Source organism: Procambarus clarkii, chromosome 38 (genome assembly GCF_040958095.1).
Source record: "Procambarus clarkii isolate CNS0578487 chromosome 38, FALCON_Pclarkii_2.0, whole genome shotgun sequence".
Lineage (NCBI taxonomy): Eukaryota > Metazoa > Arthropoda > Malacostraca > Decapoda > Cambaridae > Procambarus > Procambarus clarkii.
This window is the reverse complement of record NC_091187.1, coordinates 11,148,394-11,167,269: the sequence shown is the minus strand read 5'-3', so window position 1 is coordinate 11,167,269 and position 18,876 is coordinate 11,148,394. Positions and strand designations below refer to the sequence as shown.

General features: G+C 38.7%; 1 protein-coding gene across 1 annotated transcript in view; it reads left to right on the top strand.

The window, feature by feature from the left end:
- The window catches only part of LOC123771959 (unconventional myosin-XIX), a 235,655-nt gene extending 217,081 nt beyond the window's left edge, over positions 1 to 18,574 (top strand). The window contains exons 16-21 of the mRNA XM_045764803.2: positions 729 to 954; positions 2,790 to 2,880; positions 5,388 to 5,516; positions 9,404 to 9,504; positions 10,887 to 11,896; positions 16,732 to 18,574. Coding sequence (XP_045620759.2) covers positions 729 to 954; positions 2,790 to 2,880; positions 5,388 to 5,516; positions 9,404 to 9,504; positions 10,887 to 11,896; positions 16,732 to 16,830 — 1,656 coding nt within the window. The 3' untranslated portion in view covers positions 16,831 to 18,574. The remainder of the gene's footprint in view (positions 1 to 728; positions 955 to 2,789; positions 2,881 to 5,387; positions 5,517 to 9,403; positions 9,505 to 10,886; positions 11,897 to 16,731) is intronic.
- The last annotated feature ends 302 nt before the right edge of the window (positions 18,575 to 18,876 follow it).

Sequence of the window (18,876 nt, the reverse complement as noted above, 5' to 3'; positions counted from 1 at the left end):
TGGCCATCTTGAATGTTCTTCTCTGCACTGTAAACACTAGGGCAACTTTTTCTCATCCGATTTTTCACTTCCCTTATCTTTATCTTACCTTATTTTTTCACACACACACACACACACACGTGTGTGTGTGTGTGTGTGTGTATAATAGCCAGAATGCACTTCATGGCCTACTATGCAAGGCCTGGTTTGCCTAATAATCCGAGTTTTCATAGTTACATATTTTTCTAAAAAATTTCCTTTGAAATGATAAAGCTTTTTTCCCTTATATGATATAATTTTTTTTGAGTTAAATCTAACAGAAATACGACCAAACCAACCTAACCCAGTGCAAACTTTTGTTAGTGCTTTACCTATTAATTTTATTGTACAGTAGAGTAATAAATTCATCAACACAGTAGTGTGTGGTATTTGTAGCATAATGAAAATGCATGCTGTTTGATGTATATATGTACAATTAAATCACAATAATACGATGACTATGAATAAGTATCGAGGCCGTACAATGGTATTGCACCCACACCTCTGAGGTGTTGAGCTTTGATGTCCAAATGGTTTGGAAAGGATGAGGTGAAATTCTGGAAGAGGAAGCGGATGTAGAGGGAGAGGAGGTATGAAAATTCGGCGTGTGGTTCGATACTGCTGTATGGCTTAAATTTATATTGATGTACCTACAGATTTTTTAAATAACTAATTTAATGTATTTAATTCATGTGACAATGTGTCTCTAGGTTCCCCATGAAGTCTGGGGACTGCTAGCCGGAAGTAATCAAGATTTTATTAGCAGCTTAACAGTGGGAACAGAGAGTCTACATGCCGAAACTGGAAGACGAACAACACGCAAAATTACTACGCTCTCAAAGTTCAAGTCATCCTTGGATATGTTGATGAAAACCTTGTCCGAGTGTGATTTACACTTTGTACGTTGTATAAAGCCCAGTGAAAAATCTATGCCAGGTAAGATTTGTTAAAAAATTAATCATTAAATAGGCAAACTATATAACCAAGATGATTTTTCCATTTCTAATAAATTTTAAAGTGCTGTGATTTTTCCATTCTAAATTAATTTCTTACTTACGTAAAGAAGGAATGAGGCATATTTCCTTTAAGTAGTATTCATAACAAATGGAGAATCTAAAAAATAATTGTTTTCTGAAATAAACTGAAAGAAAATTAGATGAAAATAGTTGTCATGCGACACCATAGGAAGTTGATGTTTCGAGTGCCTAATAAGTGGAGTGTTACATAATTTGTGAGAGAACGATAGTGATGTAATTTTAGTTCTGAGTAAGATAATGGAATTAAGTGTAATCTAATTTTGGTGTATACAGTACAGTCTATACATATATTTATATTTATTGGTGTAACTATTAAAAAATAGTCCAATGTGAGAATTTGAAGGCTGAAAAATCTAAAAGTTGTTTGAAGGGGGAAGCTAGCAAGAAAGAAACATGATAAAAGAAAATCATGAATAACAGGAGTGGGCTACATCGTTGATACACAACCAAAAAACTCTCAAGTTCGATCCCAGGGACAAAAATGATTGGCAAGTTTCCTTTTACCTTACACTCGACCACTTGGACTGGATGATAGAGTGACAGTCACGCTAATTGCAGTTTGGCATTCAATCTGACTTTCCTAGTGGTCGGGTACCATTCCTGTCCTCCATCCTATCCTAAATCCTTATCCTCATATTCCTTCCAAATGCAATATAGTCATAATGGCTTTGTGCTTACTCCTGATAATTACCTTACCTGATGCTTAAGCTCACCTAGCAGCAAATAGGTACCTGGAAGTTTGGCAATTAATGTGGGTTGCATCCTGGGGAAGGTCAGAAGTTGGGTTAGGTGGGACCTCAATAAATCGAAGTACAGGCTTCCTGTCCTTGAAAGCAGGAATTATACTAAAGTTTTTAAATCCTTGCATGCCAGTTCCTTGATATACAATTTGCAGGCAATTTTTAAAGTTATCGTACATTACTTTTCATTATAAGGGTGGTGTCTATTTTCTTTAAATGGGGAAAGAGTACATAAGAGGTCAAATGCATGGCCCAATGTATAGGTGGAACCAATATACCAGAACCATCTGTATCACCAAGTCAAATGGAACAAATATCAGCTTGACTCCAGATCAACAACAGATAAACAATATTATGACAAGGGAGGAGGGGGAAGGGACCAGGCAGTCATATTGGGCTACAGTATCAAAAACAGTCAGCAGTAAAAGAAGTCAATCAGTAAAGCTGACCAGTCCTTGCACCACTGCTTTTCCTTAGTCTCATATCGAATATAGACAAAAAGACCAGTCACAGCTTTGTGTCATCTTTTGCAGATGACATAATATCAGCATTAAAATTATTTCTGTAGAAGACATTGAAAAACTACAAATTGATATAAAGTTTTTGATTAGGCAGCAGAAAATATGTTTAAAGGTGATAAATTCCAGGTACTTAGGTAGGGTAAAAATGAAGACCTTCAACAAAATAAAGGATACAAAACCCACAGTACAAGGTCATGACCCCCAGGGCATGACCTTGAATGGAGTGGGAACATAGAGGATAATCACCAATACAGGAACATGACCCAAACTAGGTGCAAAGAAGGTAGCATTGGGCAACTGTTTAATTAAAGTACAGATACAAAATATTTGTCTTTTCACATGGGAAAAATCACATAGCATAAGCCCATAGCACAACAAAACTCAAGTTTCTAACAAAATCCCAAACCAGATTATATTACCCAACTGAGCAACTGAGAGAGAACTGAATTATAATAGTTTTTTTCTTCTCTTAGGCACGATTGATTCTGATTATACACTGCACCAGCTGAAAGCCTGTGGAGTTATTGAGACAGTCTGCATTAGCCAGGCTGGTTATCCAATTAGGTGAGTTTTGTGAACTGAGATTCTTTACAAAATTTATTATTGCTCATATATTCATTAATTTTTTATATATTTTATGTTGATATTATTAGATGATGATCAGGAATAGACCCAAAAAAGGAGGAGGACTTCTTGGTGGTTTATGACATTTTATTTTTATACCAACTTTTGTGTATATAAACACGGCTGTAAAGGTTTTGTTTCTCATCCTTCAAATGACTTAATTTTTCTTGTATTTTCCTCACCTTTACCACCTTCCGTCTAATGTAGTTATTTCGTCTCCCTGTTCCTTTTCTCAAATTTCTTGTACTGTATGTCCATCCTCGGCTTCTCTTCAACTCTCGCTCTCTTCATTGCCCACCCGTCTCTTTAGTACATCTATTTCTGTAATCAGTCTTCCTGTATTTTCCTCACTACATAATTCCATTAAGTTCTGGTGCAGTGAAAATCTTGGGTTGGAAATGGTAGGAAAGCAGTTTAGGGTAGTGAAATCCCTGGGTTATCCTTTAGGCTGGATGGATATGGTAGAAAATGTGGCCAGAGCCATCATGAGGTTGTGATTGTTCTAACTTTAGCAATTAGAATGGAAAATATATGGCGGTAGGTTATAGAATAAAAGAAGTTTTACCATTAACGAAAGGTTTTGAAAAGAAATCTGCCTAACACTTTAAATTGAGGATGCAGGTACTGTTTGTAGAAAAATGTATGTTGATACAAGTTATGGAACAAATCATATTCATTTAGTCTTGAGGAGGCAGGCCAAGAAGGTGTACAGTACCATTTACACAGCAAATTGTAAACAAATTAGAATGTACTGTGTTGTACTTGTCAGTATTAAAAATAAATCAAGTCAATCATAATCTAGCCAATAGGTAGCAGATTGTTATTTTTTTGTTAGTTGGCTTGGCAAGTATTTAGTCACTTTTTAATTAGTGTGAGTGGTTTACCGCAGATGTGAGTTAATCTATGATCTTTGTGTGCATCTCTACCCTGTTGAAAGGCAAGAGAAAATCATAATGGTACAATACTTGCATCCATTTGACAGTACACACAGAAATCACAATAACGTGATGCATCAATGAACAAATGTCGATTAAGGCAGCGTCTGGGATGATCTCGGATGTACAGGCATACCTCAGAATAAGAGTTTAATCCGTTCCTGGAGACGCCTCGCCTTCCGAAAACTCACATTCCGAAGTTAATTTCCCCATAAGAAATAAAGGGAAATGAATTAATCTGTTCCTGACTACCCCAAAAACCCCACATCAAACTAAATTTTTATACCTAATTTACCTAATTCATCTAAATAAACCTACAAAACTGTGTTCCAGTTATTACTTACCTTGCTGTCGAGTGCTGTAGGCGTATGGAAGATGGTGAGGAGGGGGGAGGAGGAGAGGAGTTACTGTTTGGAAGGGGAGTCCCCTTCCATAATCACATCACATAACCCCATGCCTTGTAACACTATGGATACCACTTCTCTTTCTAAATTTTTCAAACCAGCCCCTGCTTGCCTTAAACTCTTTCTTATCTGCATCACTCGTTGCAGGGGTATTCTTTAGAAGGTCTTCGTGCAACACCCTGGCTTTCTCACAAATAATGGCCTCCGAAACACTATCACCCCTCAACTCCTTGTCGTGTATCCAAATTAATAACAACTTTTCCATCTTATTTTTCTTATCTTATTTTTATAATCTTATTTTTTATTTGTTAATCTTATTTTTCTTCTTAAGTATAGTGCATATTGTTGATGTGGCTTTGTTGTACTGCCTACAAAGTTCAACAACACGTGTACCGTTCTCATGCTTCCGAATGATCTCTTGTTTCTCCTCTATTGTCATCCTCACATGAGCTTTCTGGCCTTTATCCTTACCACTGGCTTTCTTGGGACCCATGGTGAGATATATAACAACAAATTGTATAGACAAATCACCAAAAATCCAACAAAACACTGAAAATCCGCGAGAAGAATTGATGTGGGGGTAGTCACTGAGCGCGAGACAATGGTAAACTGAGGGGCGGCGGGGCGGAGGGGCGACGATCGCCGAACCACCACGCGCTAGGTCGGCCTGTACGCGTATCAACAAACTCGCGTCACGAAGTAACCCTCGCCTTCTGAGACAAATTTTTGGAGTAAATACTGCTCGCCTTCCGAAAACCTCGCATACAGGGACAATCGCATTCCGAGGTACCACTGTAGGTTCGAATCCTCGTCACGGCCCTTGTGGATTTGTCCATTTGACAGTGTTACAACAATAGCAAGTTGAAGGTGTCTCCATAACATCAGTGCTGTAAGCTGCTTAGGGAAAAGGGATCGGGGGAAGCAACTGATGGCACCTGCCCAGATATAATCCATTTCTACAATTCTTGTAAATAAAGTTCTCAGAATAAATATTCTATACTGAATATTAATTTATGACAGTCCTTGTAAAATTTAGTGTGTAATTGTGGGCAGTTTCAGTAGATCAGTCTCGCATAAGCCATTAACTTTATATTTTTATTCTTTACAGAATATCATATGCTGACTTCTACACTCGGTATGGCGGACCAAGAAGCAGTGCCGATGTTGCATCGTGTATTGCACTTGCCAAATCTGTTCTTGGAACAATAGATGGAGATATTGACACTGATAAATGCAGGTGAGGTATTCAGTTTACATTTTTGCTACTTTAAGCTTTGTCTAGTAAGTTAATTATGATGAATCTACCCTGTACTGTATTGAGCTTTGGATCTATAATGATACGAGTAGAGGTAAGCATCAGGTAGAAATTAAATGCATATTATAGTTAACCTGTATAGTGTTTTCTTGATCTTAGGAAGCAGACAAATTTGTTCCAATACATATTTCAGTATATTTTGTTTACATATTCCCTTCTCAAAATGGATACATACTTTAACTGTACTTATCTTAAACTGAGATTATTATTGTTGTTCTGCTTCTAAATATTTAGTTAGTGTGAATTTGTCTGAGGTCCACTATCTTTAGTGTCCTCGATGAGGATAGGAAGAGAAGACCTATGACCATGTCAAAAGGTCTCCTCATTATTCATGAGGATTTTTTCCAGTACATACCCTTTGTTACTGTACTCTTGTGCAGTTTTGTGTGTGATAGAAAATATAGAATGTGTGGCTTGTCATCTTGAGCATTGCCAATGTCACTAAACTGATGTACTAAATTGCCCAAACCTAGCCAAACCAATACCCATGAAAAGAAAATAAGACACACGTCAATTTTTGCGAACCGTCGTGATTTTTAACACATCAATTTTTGGTTTTAGGGGATTTATATGTTAAAATGTGATGTACTATTCGAGAGATTGGTTGGATTGTGACCTATGGAGGAGACTCCTGTCAATGATATTGAGGATCAACATCCCCCACGACCTGGTCTCTGACCAGGCCTCCTGGTTGGTAGTCTGATCAACCAGGCTGTTTGATGTGGCGGCATATGAGTCAGAGCCTGGTTGACCAGGTATCCTTTGAAGGTATTAGTCATGTTCTTTTTTGAACACTGTGAGAGGTTGGCCTGTTATACCCCATATGGGTAGGGGGAGAGTGTTGAAAAGCCTTGGGCATTTGATGTTGATCAAGTTCTCTCTCAGCATCTCCCCTTTTCATGGAGCTGTTTTACACATCCTATCATGCCTTCTGGTCTCATGTGGTGTTATTTCTGTATACATTTTTAGAATAAGTCCTTCTAGTATTTTTTCTAAGTGTAAATTATTATATCTCTCTTCCCCGTCCTGCCACAGTACTCGAGAGAGTACTGATTTAAAATTTGTAAGGGGGTCCCAAAATTTAGATGTTTTATCGAACGGATTCTAGCAGTAAAAGATCTTGGCGCGCACACTCCAGCTCTAGATTAGCAATTTCTACAGCTCTGAATTGGGGCTGTTAATGTGCAACAATATTCCACCCTAATAATGAGAGTACTAATGTCTTAAGAAGTATCATCATTGGCATGGCATCTCTTGTTTGAAGGGTTTTTGTTATCCAATCTGTCATTTTTCTTGCAGTTGTAACAGCTACTTTGTTGTGTTCTTTAAAAGTAAGGTGTTCCAACATGATTACTCCTAAATCTTTTACATTGCTTTTTCTTTCAATAGTGTGGTTTGACTGTATTTTATAAATGTTTCTGTTTTGATATTTTAGTTTTTTTTCCATAGTGCAGTAATTGGACCTTATCCTCATTAAACATAATGTTATTTATTTTATTAACATTAAATTGAGGGTTTGCTGTGTCCTCTATATTGTCCACTCGTAAAAATTCTAATGTCATCTGCAATAGATGATACAGTACTATAGTTTATCCTTATTTGTGTCTAATATGAGGATAAGAAAAAGTACTGAAGCAAGCATGGTACCTTCAGGGGACTGAGTTTTTCATGATGGATGGTCCAGATTTGACTTTGTTGACTCTTTAACCTCTGGGTATTATTTGTTAGGAAGTTAAAGATCCATTTCCCTACTTTGCCAGTAATTCCTTTAGTGTGTGTTTTGTGTGCAATAACACCATGGTCACATTTGTCTAAAAGTTTTTGTGAAATCGGTGTATGTTACATCAACATTTTGCTCATTTTCCATGGCATCCAAGGCCATGTCATAGTGGTCTATTAATTGAGAGATGCAGGAGTGCCCTTTCCTGAACCCATGTTGCCCGGGGTTATGTAGACATTGTGATTCAGGGGGTTTTGTGATCTTCTTGGCACTCTTTCAGAGATTTTTAATGCTGTATGATATTAGGGCTATTGGGCTATTATTTTTTACAGCTATTTTACTACTTCCTTTGTTTTAAGTGTCTGGGATAACATCAGTATCTAGGCTCAGTCTTCAAAAGATGTTTAGGGCCTGTGATATTTTTGTTTTGTTTTTTGGCAATTCTTGATGCATATAGAATTCCAGGAGTCTGGGCGTGGTGCAGAGTGCATGGGCATGCTGTCTACAACAACTTCAAAAGTTGAGTGGAGTTAGGGTGACATCTAATGTAACATTTGAGGGTGGTGGTACATTCATAAAGAGTTTGTTTGGATCATTGATCTTCAATGTGTTAGGGGACTCGCTGAAAAAAGAATCACACTGTAGCCTTAGTAGTATTTCACTCATTTTTTTGTTGTAATCTGTGAAGGTTCCATCACCCTTGCACAAGGCCACAATGCAGGCTATAGTTTTTGTTTTATATTTTGCATAGGAGAAAAAGTATTTTAGATCCCTTTTATTTCAGCTATGGCTTTTTGCCTCTCCTGGATTTTATAGGATTCTTGCAACTTTAGCTCGATAGTTTCTGTTTCTATAAATAGCTTTCTTAGCCACTCTGGGGATAGTGTGGAGCGTTTGAGGCATTCTGTGATTTGTTTTCGCCACTTATAGAGGGAATTTCCATTTTCATTCCAGTTTCCATTTTTTTTTCTCAGTGGTATGTAACTTACATTTCTAGTGCTACTGTGCCTATTTTCTCAAGACACAAGTTTTTTATCTAGCTGTTTTTCCCAGCATATTTCTGCAAGATATTGGTTTATTTTTTCCCCAGTTAATCATTTATTATAATTAAATTTGCTGAATTATCCTCCTCTTGGATTTGAGACTGAGTGCACAAGTCTATTGCCCATGAATGTCTGAACTTCAAGTAGGTTGTGATGTGAGTAACACACATTTGTAATCATTATGTCCCTAATCTGTTCATCATTGTTTGTGAAAATAAGATCTAGGGGCATTTCCTTGTTGGTTCTACTATTTGCTACAGTTACAGTTGTACTGTTGGTTCTATCTGATTTAGGCTGAAAGAGAAGTTTTGTTTAGAGAAAGTTTCAAGTTTAGTTTAGAGGAAGTTTCAAGTTTAAAGGAAACTAGACTGTTTTCTAAAAGACGTTCCGGACCAACCGGGCTGTGGTGGGTATGTGGGCCTGCGGGCCGCTCCAAGCAACAGCCTGGTGGACCAAGCTCTCACAAGTTGAGCCTGGCCTTGGGCTGGGCTTGGGGAGAAGAAGAACTCCCAGAACCCCATCAAGCAGGTAGGTAGATCTGTCACATCTGGAAAAGAGAGCCCATTTGTAGTGACTGTTCACTAGGACTGCTACCTTGGCTTCTGTGTACGAACCCATACCACAGCGCTCACGAAGCGCCGGGTGAGTGCTTTTCTACTGCACCAGCGGAATTGTGCTCATCACTCACGATCATCAATGTTCGGGAGTTTGAATATCATTTGAACTCATGATATATTTAAACAAATTGAGGTATGCATCAGGAAGAAACGGGGTGGATGGGAAGTAAGCAGCACGGGCTCACCGTAGCCCGTGCCGCTTGGAACTTTTTGTTCCAAGTAGCGAATCTTAAACAACAACAAGGGAAATTTTAAGCTTGTCAAACATGTTTACATTTTTTGATTGTAGTAAACCTTATTAAGAAATATGCAAATGATTGCATGTAGCTTGCAGAGTCAAGTATTTCACCTAAAAGAAGCATATTCACCATCAGTATATAGCGGATATGGAGTATTTTTTAGTTTGAAGTGATTTGCATTTTGTTGCAGGTTTGGAAATACCCGCGTGTTTCTCTCCGAGAGTGCTCTCCATACATTAGAGATAGTTCGTGAAGAAAAGAGAAACCAAGCTGCCACTTGCCTTCAGAAATGTGAGTTATATTGTTTTGTTGTACCATCAACATGGGAATTATCATGTTGGGAACTATTTGATATATAATTGGAAAAGAACAATTTAAAAGCTTAACAAGAAATAATATTAGCCTATGTATACATACTATAATTAAAAAATATATATATATATATATATATATATATATATATATATATATATATATATATATATATATATATATATATATATATATATATATATATAGCATGTTTATTATAAAATGCCTCTTGTATATTAGTAGAAATGTTTAGAATACAAAATACTGGGTGGTATTGCTATTGATTTATCTATAATCCATTTTATTATTTTATTTGTGGCTTGATTTTAATACTAATTTTACTTAAAAAAATCACAAGATTGCAATGTGATTTCAGCTCAAATATAATGGTAAATATTACTCAGTCAGGTTTTAGAATTGTTCTGGGTTGATCTATCCACTTTTCCTTGTCCATTACATAATATTGACTACTGCCCAGATATCAGCTTTTCTAAAGTATACCATTTGGTTAGTTTCTTAGGCATGGGCTGCTAAGATGAGGGCTCGAATGCTGAAATATTGATGCTGGAGGTTTTATTTCTCCATTGAGGGGTGTCATTCCAGGATTCTTTCTTGAGTATTTAGCTTTTCAAGGTTCAGTCTACTTCTGAGTCTCGACTTCAGGACCTCAGTGTTGCTTTGGCTGGTACTATGGTGGGTGGGAAGCACCTGGCTTGCATTTCTTCTCCTCTGGCTATGGGATCTTAAGGGCTTCAGGCTCTTGAAGGAGAATGTTTGAAGGCTTCAATTTTGTAATCCAATTTCCCAAAGGGTATGTCTGGATCATGAGTTCCAGCTGGAGCTGTTTGCTTCCCTGAATTTTGAGGAAGGGAAACAATTTTATCCTTCCCTGGGAGAACCAGCAACCTCTTTCTAGTGGCTTTCATTTTTTGGCAATTGTTTGGAGTGGGATTATGCTTTATGGCCAGACTCGGCAGCTAGTCCCTCCATATCTCTGGTGGAAGGATGATTCAATTTGAAGCTTTGAGTGAAGAGGTGTTATGGTTTCCATTTGGTCCATTATGTATGTTAATTCCAGGCTGTGGGGTACTTGCCTCTTTGTTAGAGAACTAGGACAAGTTTGAATATGGTGCTACAATCTGGTGCTTTATAGGTTCTCTCAATCTCACCTTTCTGTGATGCAGGCTGGGAGGGATTTGTTCTTATTAAAGGACAGAAACTGTTGTTTTATATCTGAAAGTTAAATATTTTAGTAAATGGTATTGACCCACAATAATTTTAGCTTACGAGACAGTATTAGCAAAAAGTATTTATAATGTATGCTGATTAAATATAGCATTTATTTGTTATTTTTCTTGCAGGTTGGCGAAAATATAGATGTCTCAGAAAATACCAAAAATATAAAGCTGCATGTTGTTTAATTCAAAAAAATGTCAAATCATGGTTAATCAGGCAAAAATACCAGAAGCTCAAATATTCATGCCTGCTTATTCAGAAAAATTTGAGAAGATTCATCATACACCAAAAATATTTGAGGTTACGGAATGCTACACTAACAATACAAAGGTACTTCAGAGGTTGGGCAGCAAGACGAAAATACGAAGCAATAATGCATCAAGCAGCAATGCGACCATACTCTAGGCAGTCAGTTATGTCCGCGAATAGTCTTGACTACTACAGCTTGACTACATCAATATCCATACACAGCTTGAACCCCTCGTTACTTGACGTAAGTCCTTGTGACGGTGCTTCAGGGGATATTGCAACATTTGCTTTGAGTGGTGAAGCGCTAAAGGCATATTTGTCTCCTGAACATCACCAAAGACTTCTTGAGACAGAAGAGTCTGGTATTGAGACTGACACGGAGAGTATTAATGGGGAAGCTAATCGGGTAGGCCACCGAAGATCCCGAAAACTGCGTCGGAGATCACAGTTGAATGGGCTTATGGAACAAAGAAGAAACGCCAAGATGCAGCATACAGCCAGTGATGAATCTTTGGTAGACATTTCCAGTAAGTCTATTGGTGCCAGCCCAAAATTAGAAAATTCACGGTGTGAACTTGATAGTGGGCCAAAGATCAGTACATGCTTGAGGACTTCTGAAACTCCCAAGAATACACCCAGAAAAGGAATTTTGTGTACATCCTCCAAGAATATTAATAATTCATCAAATCCTAGAGTGAAAATAGCAAAATCACCACCTCTTACCGATATCCAAAAGATGCGAGTTGCTACTATGAGGAGTCTCCCAGAATTCTCTGGTATTCTCCGAGATTATTGTCCATCAGAAAGTTTACAGATGGTCTTGCCAAAACAAAATTTGTCACTTTTCTTCAAGGATGGAGTGCTGTCCTACAGACGCATGCCAATGGTAAGTACTAAATATTTTTTGTATTCTCCCAAATTCACTCGACTGTCTGGTCGAGACAGTCAACTGATCACATCAGTCTGATGTTGACAACGGCCTTGATCGGCTGAAATGTTCATCTTCCTTTTCCATTTCTCTGTGGATTTTCCGCATACAAATGATCAGTGTTTTGTGATCGTCAATTTTATATATATAAACAAACAAAAACACACACACACACACACACACACACACACACACACACACACACACACACACACACACACACACACACACACACACACACACACACAGAGTGAGTGCAAATGTGTGCGTGTGAGAGAGAGAGTGAGTGAGTGTGAATGTGTGAGTGTGGGGAGTGTGAGAATGGGGGGAGTGGGGGGAGTGTGAGAGTGGGGGGAGTGTGAGAGTGGGGGGAGTGTGGGAGTGTGAGAGTGGAGGGAGTGTGAGAGTGGGGAGAGTGTGTGAGAGTGCGAGCGAGCGTGTGAGAGTGCGAGCGAGCGTGTGAGAGTGCGAGCGAGCGTGTGAGAGTGCGAGCGAGCGTGTGAGAGTGCGAGCGAGCGTGTGAGAGCGCGAGCAAGCGAGCGTGTGAGAGAGTGAGCGTGAGAGACAGGGACACCTCGACTTAAGTGAGAGACATGACTTAAGTATTTTTGAGTTATGACCCCAATTTTGTTGGAAATGCGACTTGACTTATAACCTTTGCCTTGACTACTGACTTTGTTGATACACGTATGGGTCGACTAAGGTGGCAGGGGCGATCCTGCCTCAGTTTACCAGAGCCGCCCACTTAGTAACGATCGTGCTTGAATTCTTTGAAAAGAATTTCTTTGTTTTTGTGCTTTTTTGCTTTTTGAACATAAAAGTAATTATTATATATATCATGCCATGGGTACCAAGAAAGTCTGTGGTAAGGTTCAACCTAAGAAAATAGTTGAGTAGAGAAAGTAGAGGATGTCCCTTCCTCATTAAGAAAATGTGTGAAGAATGGGAAGAACTGCAGAGTTTTGTTGAAAAAACTCAACCAGATAAAGCTGTAGCAGGCCACTGCATTGACTTTTTAAATGACAATGTGATGTCTTGCTGCAGACAAGTGTTAAAATGTAGGGAAAAAAAAGTGTCTTTAGAGATATTTAGTTAGACAAGCAAGCATTGAGTCACAACCAGGCCCTAGTGGTATGCCTGCAAAATGTAGGAGAGAGTACCCCCAGAGAAGTCATCACTGTCTGATGTTATAATGGAATGGGACTCCCCTTCCAAACAGTAACATCTCTCCTCCTCCATCCCTCCTCACCGTCTTTCATGTGCCAAAAATAGTCCTCAATAAAGGTAAGATATACATACTGTATTGTAGCTAGTTCAAAAAGTGCTATTCGGTATAAAGTGTGTTTTCACCTTAATATTTTTGGGGGTGTGGAACAGATTAATTCAACTGACATTATTTCTTATGGGAAAAATTAGTTTTGAGTTACGAATATTTGACTTATGATCCATCTCTGGGAACAGATTAAATTCGTAAGTGGAGGTATCACTAGGTACAGGTATATATATAAAAAGCTTAAATCTTATAATTGGATATAGCACACACTGCCAGAAATATATAATGGTAATCATTTGCTGTATATAAAAGTTCAGTGGCTTCTAGTATGGCCACCCTGCGTGTTCACACACTGGATGGTGATGTTGCCAGATATGATCCTCATTATTTTTTACTAAAGCCCTAAGAGGAAAGTGAGGTACAGTACTAAAGATTTTTGTCAAAATGGGGCCATGTTACGGGAGGCCTGAGGAAGCAACTGTGAGCCCCATGTATGTGTAAGACTTTTAACATTTATAGGTAGTTCCCTACTGCATCATATGATGTGATGTGCAACCGAAGGGTTAATCTGGATCTTTGGGCAATCCAGCCAAAATGGTCCAAGTATTTCTCGGCCAAACTTTACCAAACTTTTTAAATTTAATTGATATGTATTGGATTTCTTTATCCACTTTATTTCCCTCAAGATCTTGTATATAGTGTTAGAGAGTCCAGCTCGTATTCTCCTCTCCCGCCTGTAAGAGTCATACTCCCCACCTTGTAAATACCAAGTAGTTGTCCTAGTTTCTTTTTTAACTCTTTAGAGGAGGCAAGATGCCACAACGAGAAGTAGTTTATGTTTTTTTACTTAAAAAAAATCTCCACCATTAAAATGGTGGTGCGCCTCGGAATGGAGTAGGTTTTTCCGCTTGAGGAGACCCCCAGAGCATTGTGGGTACAGAGCCAGGTGGTACATTATTGGTCAGTGGCAGGGGCTTGGCCAGGTAGATCAATCTCGAAGTGCCCCAGGTGTGACGTCAGGAGCCCTGCGGTAGTGGTGGGAAATCAACCGTCACTAGCAGGCGATGAGTCACAATAACGTGGCTAAAGTATGTTGACCAGACCACACACTAGAAGGTGAAGGGACGACAACGTTTTGGTCCGTCCTGGACCATTCACAATCGAACAAATCCACAAGGGCCGTGACGATGATTCGAACCTGCGTCCGGGAGCATCCCAGACACTGCCTTAATCGACTGAGCTACGAGCGGGTTAAAAGAGTTGAAACCAAAATTCTAGTGAACTAACTGGATCCCGTAGCCTCTCCGAGGCACAAACCAGGATTTTACACAACTCCCTCTGCACTCGAGCTATGTCAATAGGCCGTTCTCCCTCTTCTCCCTTACATCATTACACACAGAAATCACACTAACGTGATACATCAAATGAACAAATCCACAAGGGACGTGACGAGGATTCAAACGAGGGACATGACTATGGCAGTGGACCAGTATTGGTGTGAGGAAGCCCAAGAGACCAAGCAACGCTTGCTGTCACCTAGCAGTCTGTAAGTGAATCTTCATGGTGGAGTGTGTGCATCGTGTGAGGAGGAGACGCATTGTGTAGGCCACCAAGGGAGGAAATCAATGGCGAGTAGACCAACCCAAATGTTGTGGAAACATGAGGAGCTACTTTTCGTTACTATGACCAGCAGAGACTACAGCTTCCAGGGATATTTATATGGTAGATAAATTTGCCCTCCATTCCCCCCTCCCCTTCCCTCCCTTGCTGTTAGGAAGTGCATTATTAAATATTAAGGTACGAGGCAGAAAATATGTAAGGAGTAAGGACGGACATTGAGTGGAATTAAAGGTTGTTCTTTTATGACAGTTACTCTGATTTTATATTGTTAATTATGTGGAAATTCAGTGTGCTGCATATTATTTGAGTGATGTAAAAGGGCCTATATGTTGTAGAAAACGGTTATAGAAAGAATCGCCGGGCGAGGCACTCTCGGTTTGTTTACAAGACTATCCCGCATAGTGACGAATGCGGCCGCACTTGAATTCTTTGTGAATAATTTCATTGATTGCCCGCCTTTTTGCTTTTTTAACATAATAGTTCTTATTATATATCACACCATGGGTCCCAAGAAAGTCAGTGGTAAAGTTCAACCTAATAAAATAGGTGTGAGGATGATAATTGAGAGAAAAACAAGAGATCATTCATAGGGAGAATGTGATGTCTCACTACAGACAAGTGTTTAAATGTAGGGAAAACAAGTGTCTTTAGACAGATTCTTCGTAAGACAAGCAAGCAGTGAGCCATAACCAGGTCCTAGTGGTATGCCTGCAAAACATAGGAAAGAGCATACCCCAGAAATGTCATCACTGCTGTTATAATGGAAAGGGACACCCCCTTCCAAACACTAACACCTCTCATCCCCTCCTCCTCACCATCTTCCATATGCCAACGAAAGTCCTCATTCAAGGTGAAATATTAAGTTAATATTTTTGAGGGTGTGGAACAGATTAATTCAATTTACATTATTTCTTATGGGAAAATTCGTTTTGGTTGACGAATGTTTGCTTGACGACGCGTCTCTTGGAACGGATTACGATCATAAACAAAGTACCAGTGTATACAGTACAGTACTTGCCTATGCTAAATATAGGACTGAGCTGGCATGAGAACTAGATCTGGCACTTTAGTTGGCAGAGATTTTGCTCTTGAACCAGCTGCTTAATACTCAGCTACCTATCCTCTCTCATTTGCTTTAGTTTTTTTTTTTCTTTTTTTTTTTTTTTTCCTTTTTTTAGTGGGTGCTGATGGGGCAGAGGTTTCCAAATTTCTGCCAGGATTTGGGGTTTCTTGGTATTTCTTGGAACTCCTTTCATGTGTGTACTGCCTGCAAACATTCTTTAGCCATTTTTTTTCTGAGGCTTGCATTGGCTGTAACCTCAACATCTGGTTAAGGTTACACCTCTAGATGATCAAAACTGGTTTTTCCGTTCAATTCAAGTTGGGGTTCGGTCACCAACCCAGTACTGTATGTCTCTTTGTGAGGTGACTCGTATATCCATCTCTGCTTCATTTCTGCTCTGTGTGGAAGCAACATGGCAGGGCAAGGGAATTTCCTTTCCTTGGCTTCCATAAATAAGCCAAAACCTAGTTCTGACAAAATATAGTATACTAAATGTAACACAGTACACTACATACAGTATTAAAAAATGTACATTACAGTACAGGTATACAATTTTATTTGACTGATGACCCTGATACATTTGTCCTTTCATTATTTTTTATTTTACAATTTGTTTATTTTTTGTATTGTATACAGTATGGTGCAGAATATGTAAGAGGTAATGAGATAGAGCCCTTTCAAAGTTTGTCCATATTGGCTGCTGGTTTTATTTCCTTTTACCCCTCAGCAATAAATTTAATCTTGCTGACGTTTTATTTGTAATTACAGTATTAAATACGGTACTTCAACATGCTGTACACTGGATATCCATTTTACATAAATTTTTCTTTTGACTAGGTTGGCATCAAGTTTCACACGCGTCCAACTTGTCTGCCATTTTCCCACAATCTCCCTCATCGTGAACAACCGCGCGGCCTGTTGGAAGCCTTGCACTAATTTTTACACAAACGTCACTCCTTGTATAGTAAGGTCTTGTTAGAAAAGAGCCACACTCTCCACCTTTAGGAATGTGGGAAGGTTTGCTGGTTGATATAAAAATAAGTTAAGAATTGTGTTTTTTTTTTTTTTTTTTATTAAAACTGCCTGCTTAAGCTAGTGGGCAGTAGGGTATCCCTCCATATGCAAAAAGGAGCATAACCAGCACTTGATTCCCTCCAGTCATCAGTATTTTTATATATAGTAAACAATACTGTTCAAAATAGTTGGTTCTTTTAACAGATTTAGTGTTTAGTATCGGTTAATAATAACAACTGGTTTTATAGTTTTGTTCTATAAAAATAATTTTCATCCAGGCTATAATTCTAGAAGCATTTGTATCAAATTACTACATAGCTTCAAGTTTTGTTTGATCACAGTATAAATGAGATATTTAATGTCTTGAATATAAAGTTTTTAAATATTTACTTATATAAAATGACAAAAGTGGCAAGTTTGTTTTGTTAAATGTAAATTTTTATCTAATTAACATACAGTAAGTAACATATTGCAAGAACAAAACTGTAAAAATTCATTTTTTATAGGTTATATTGAATAAGTATTACATGTACATTATATACAAAAGGTTGAGAGGAACAGATAAAAGAAGAGGGTTGTAAACATACATTTTTAATACTTAATATATTTTTAATAGAGTAAATAAATGGTTCAGTTTTTTATTTATGTATTTAGGAATTAAATATATTGTACATCATTCATATGCATCACATACGTACTGTGTACACACACACACACACACACACACACACACACACACACACACACACACACACACACACACACACACACACACACACTCACTCACTCACTCACTCACTCACTCACTCACTCACTCACTCTGTTTAACACGAGTGGTACATGAACAAGAGAACACAGGTGGAAACTGAGTACAGTACTCAAATGAGCCACAGGGACGTTAGAACTTTTTCAGTGTCAGAGTAGTTAACAGATGGAATGCATTAGGCAGTGATGTGGTGGAGGCTGACTTCATACACAGCTTCAAATGTAGATATGATAGAGCCCAGTAGGCTCAGGAATCTGTACACCAGATAAGTCAGTTGAATGGCAGGACCAAAGAGCTCAACCCATCCCCCCCCCCAACTAGGTGAATACACACTGTGTGAACGAGGGAGTGAACGCATGAGTGCTTGCATTAGAGAGAAATATATGTAGTAGACATAATAGAGGAAAAATAGATTGGTTAGAAAGATGGGGTCCAAAAGCTAATAGCTTGATTCTGCAGACGGATAGTAAATATGGACACAGATTTCAATAGCATTGCCATCAGCGTGTTAGGGAAAATACAGATGTTAATGAGATCAAATTAGGTGTCCAGAATGTTCTCTTCTGAAAATTAAGAGTTGTGAAGAGGCTAGAGGCATTAAATATGCAAGAGCTAGAAGATAGAGGCGATATGATCATCACTTACAAAATAATAACGGGAATTGACCATATTGACAGAGGAATTCTTGAAAACAACCACCTCAAGAACAAGAGGTCGTAGTTTCTAGCTAAGGAAACGAAGGGGTAGAAAAAATATTAGAAAGTTTTCGTTTGCAAACAGAGTGGTAGACGGTTGGAACAAGTTAAGTGAGAAAGTAATGGAGGCCAAAACTGTCAATACAAGTAGTTTCAAAACATATGACAAAGTGTACTGAGAAGATGGGACACTACAAGTGTAGCTCTCCTCCTGTAACTACTTTGGTAATTACACACATACATACAGATGATCACATGCTCTCTGAATGCCTTGGGACCTATCTTGAGATTATCTTGAGATGATTTCGGGGCTTTTTAGTGTCCCCGCGGCCAGGTCCTCGACCAGGGCTCCACCCCCAGGAAGCAGCCCGTGACAGCTGACTAACACCCAGGTACCTATTTTACTGCTAGGTAACAGGGGCATAGGGTGAAAGAAACTCTGCCCATTGTTTCTCGCCGGCGCCTGGGATCGAACCCAGGACCACAGGATCACAAGTCCAGCGTGCT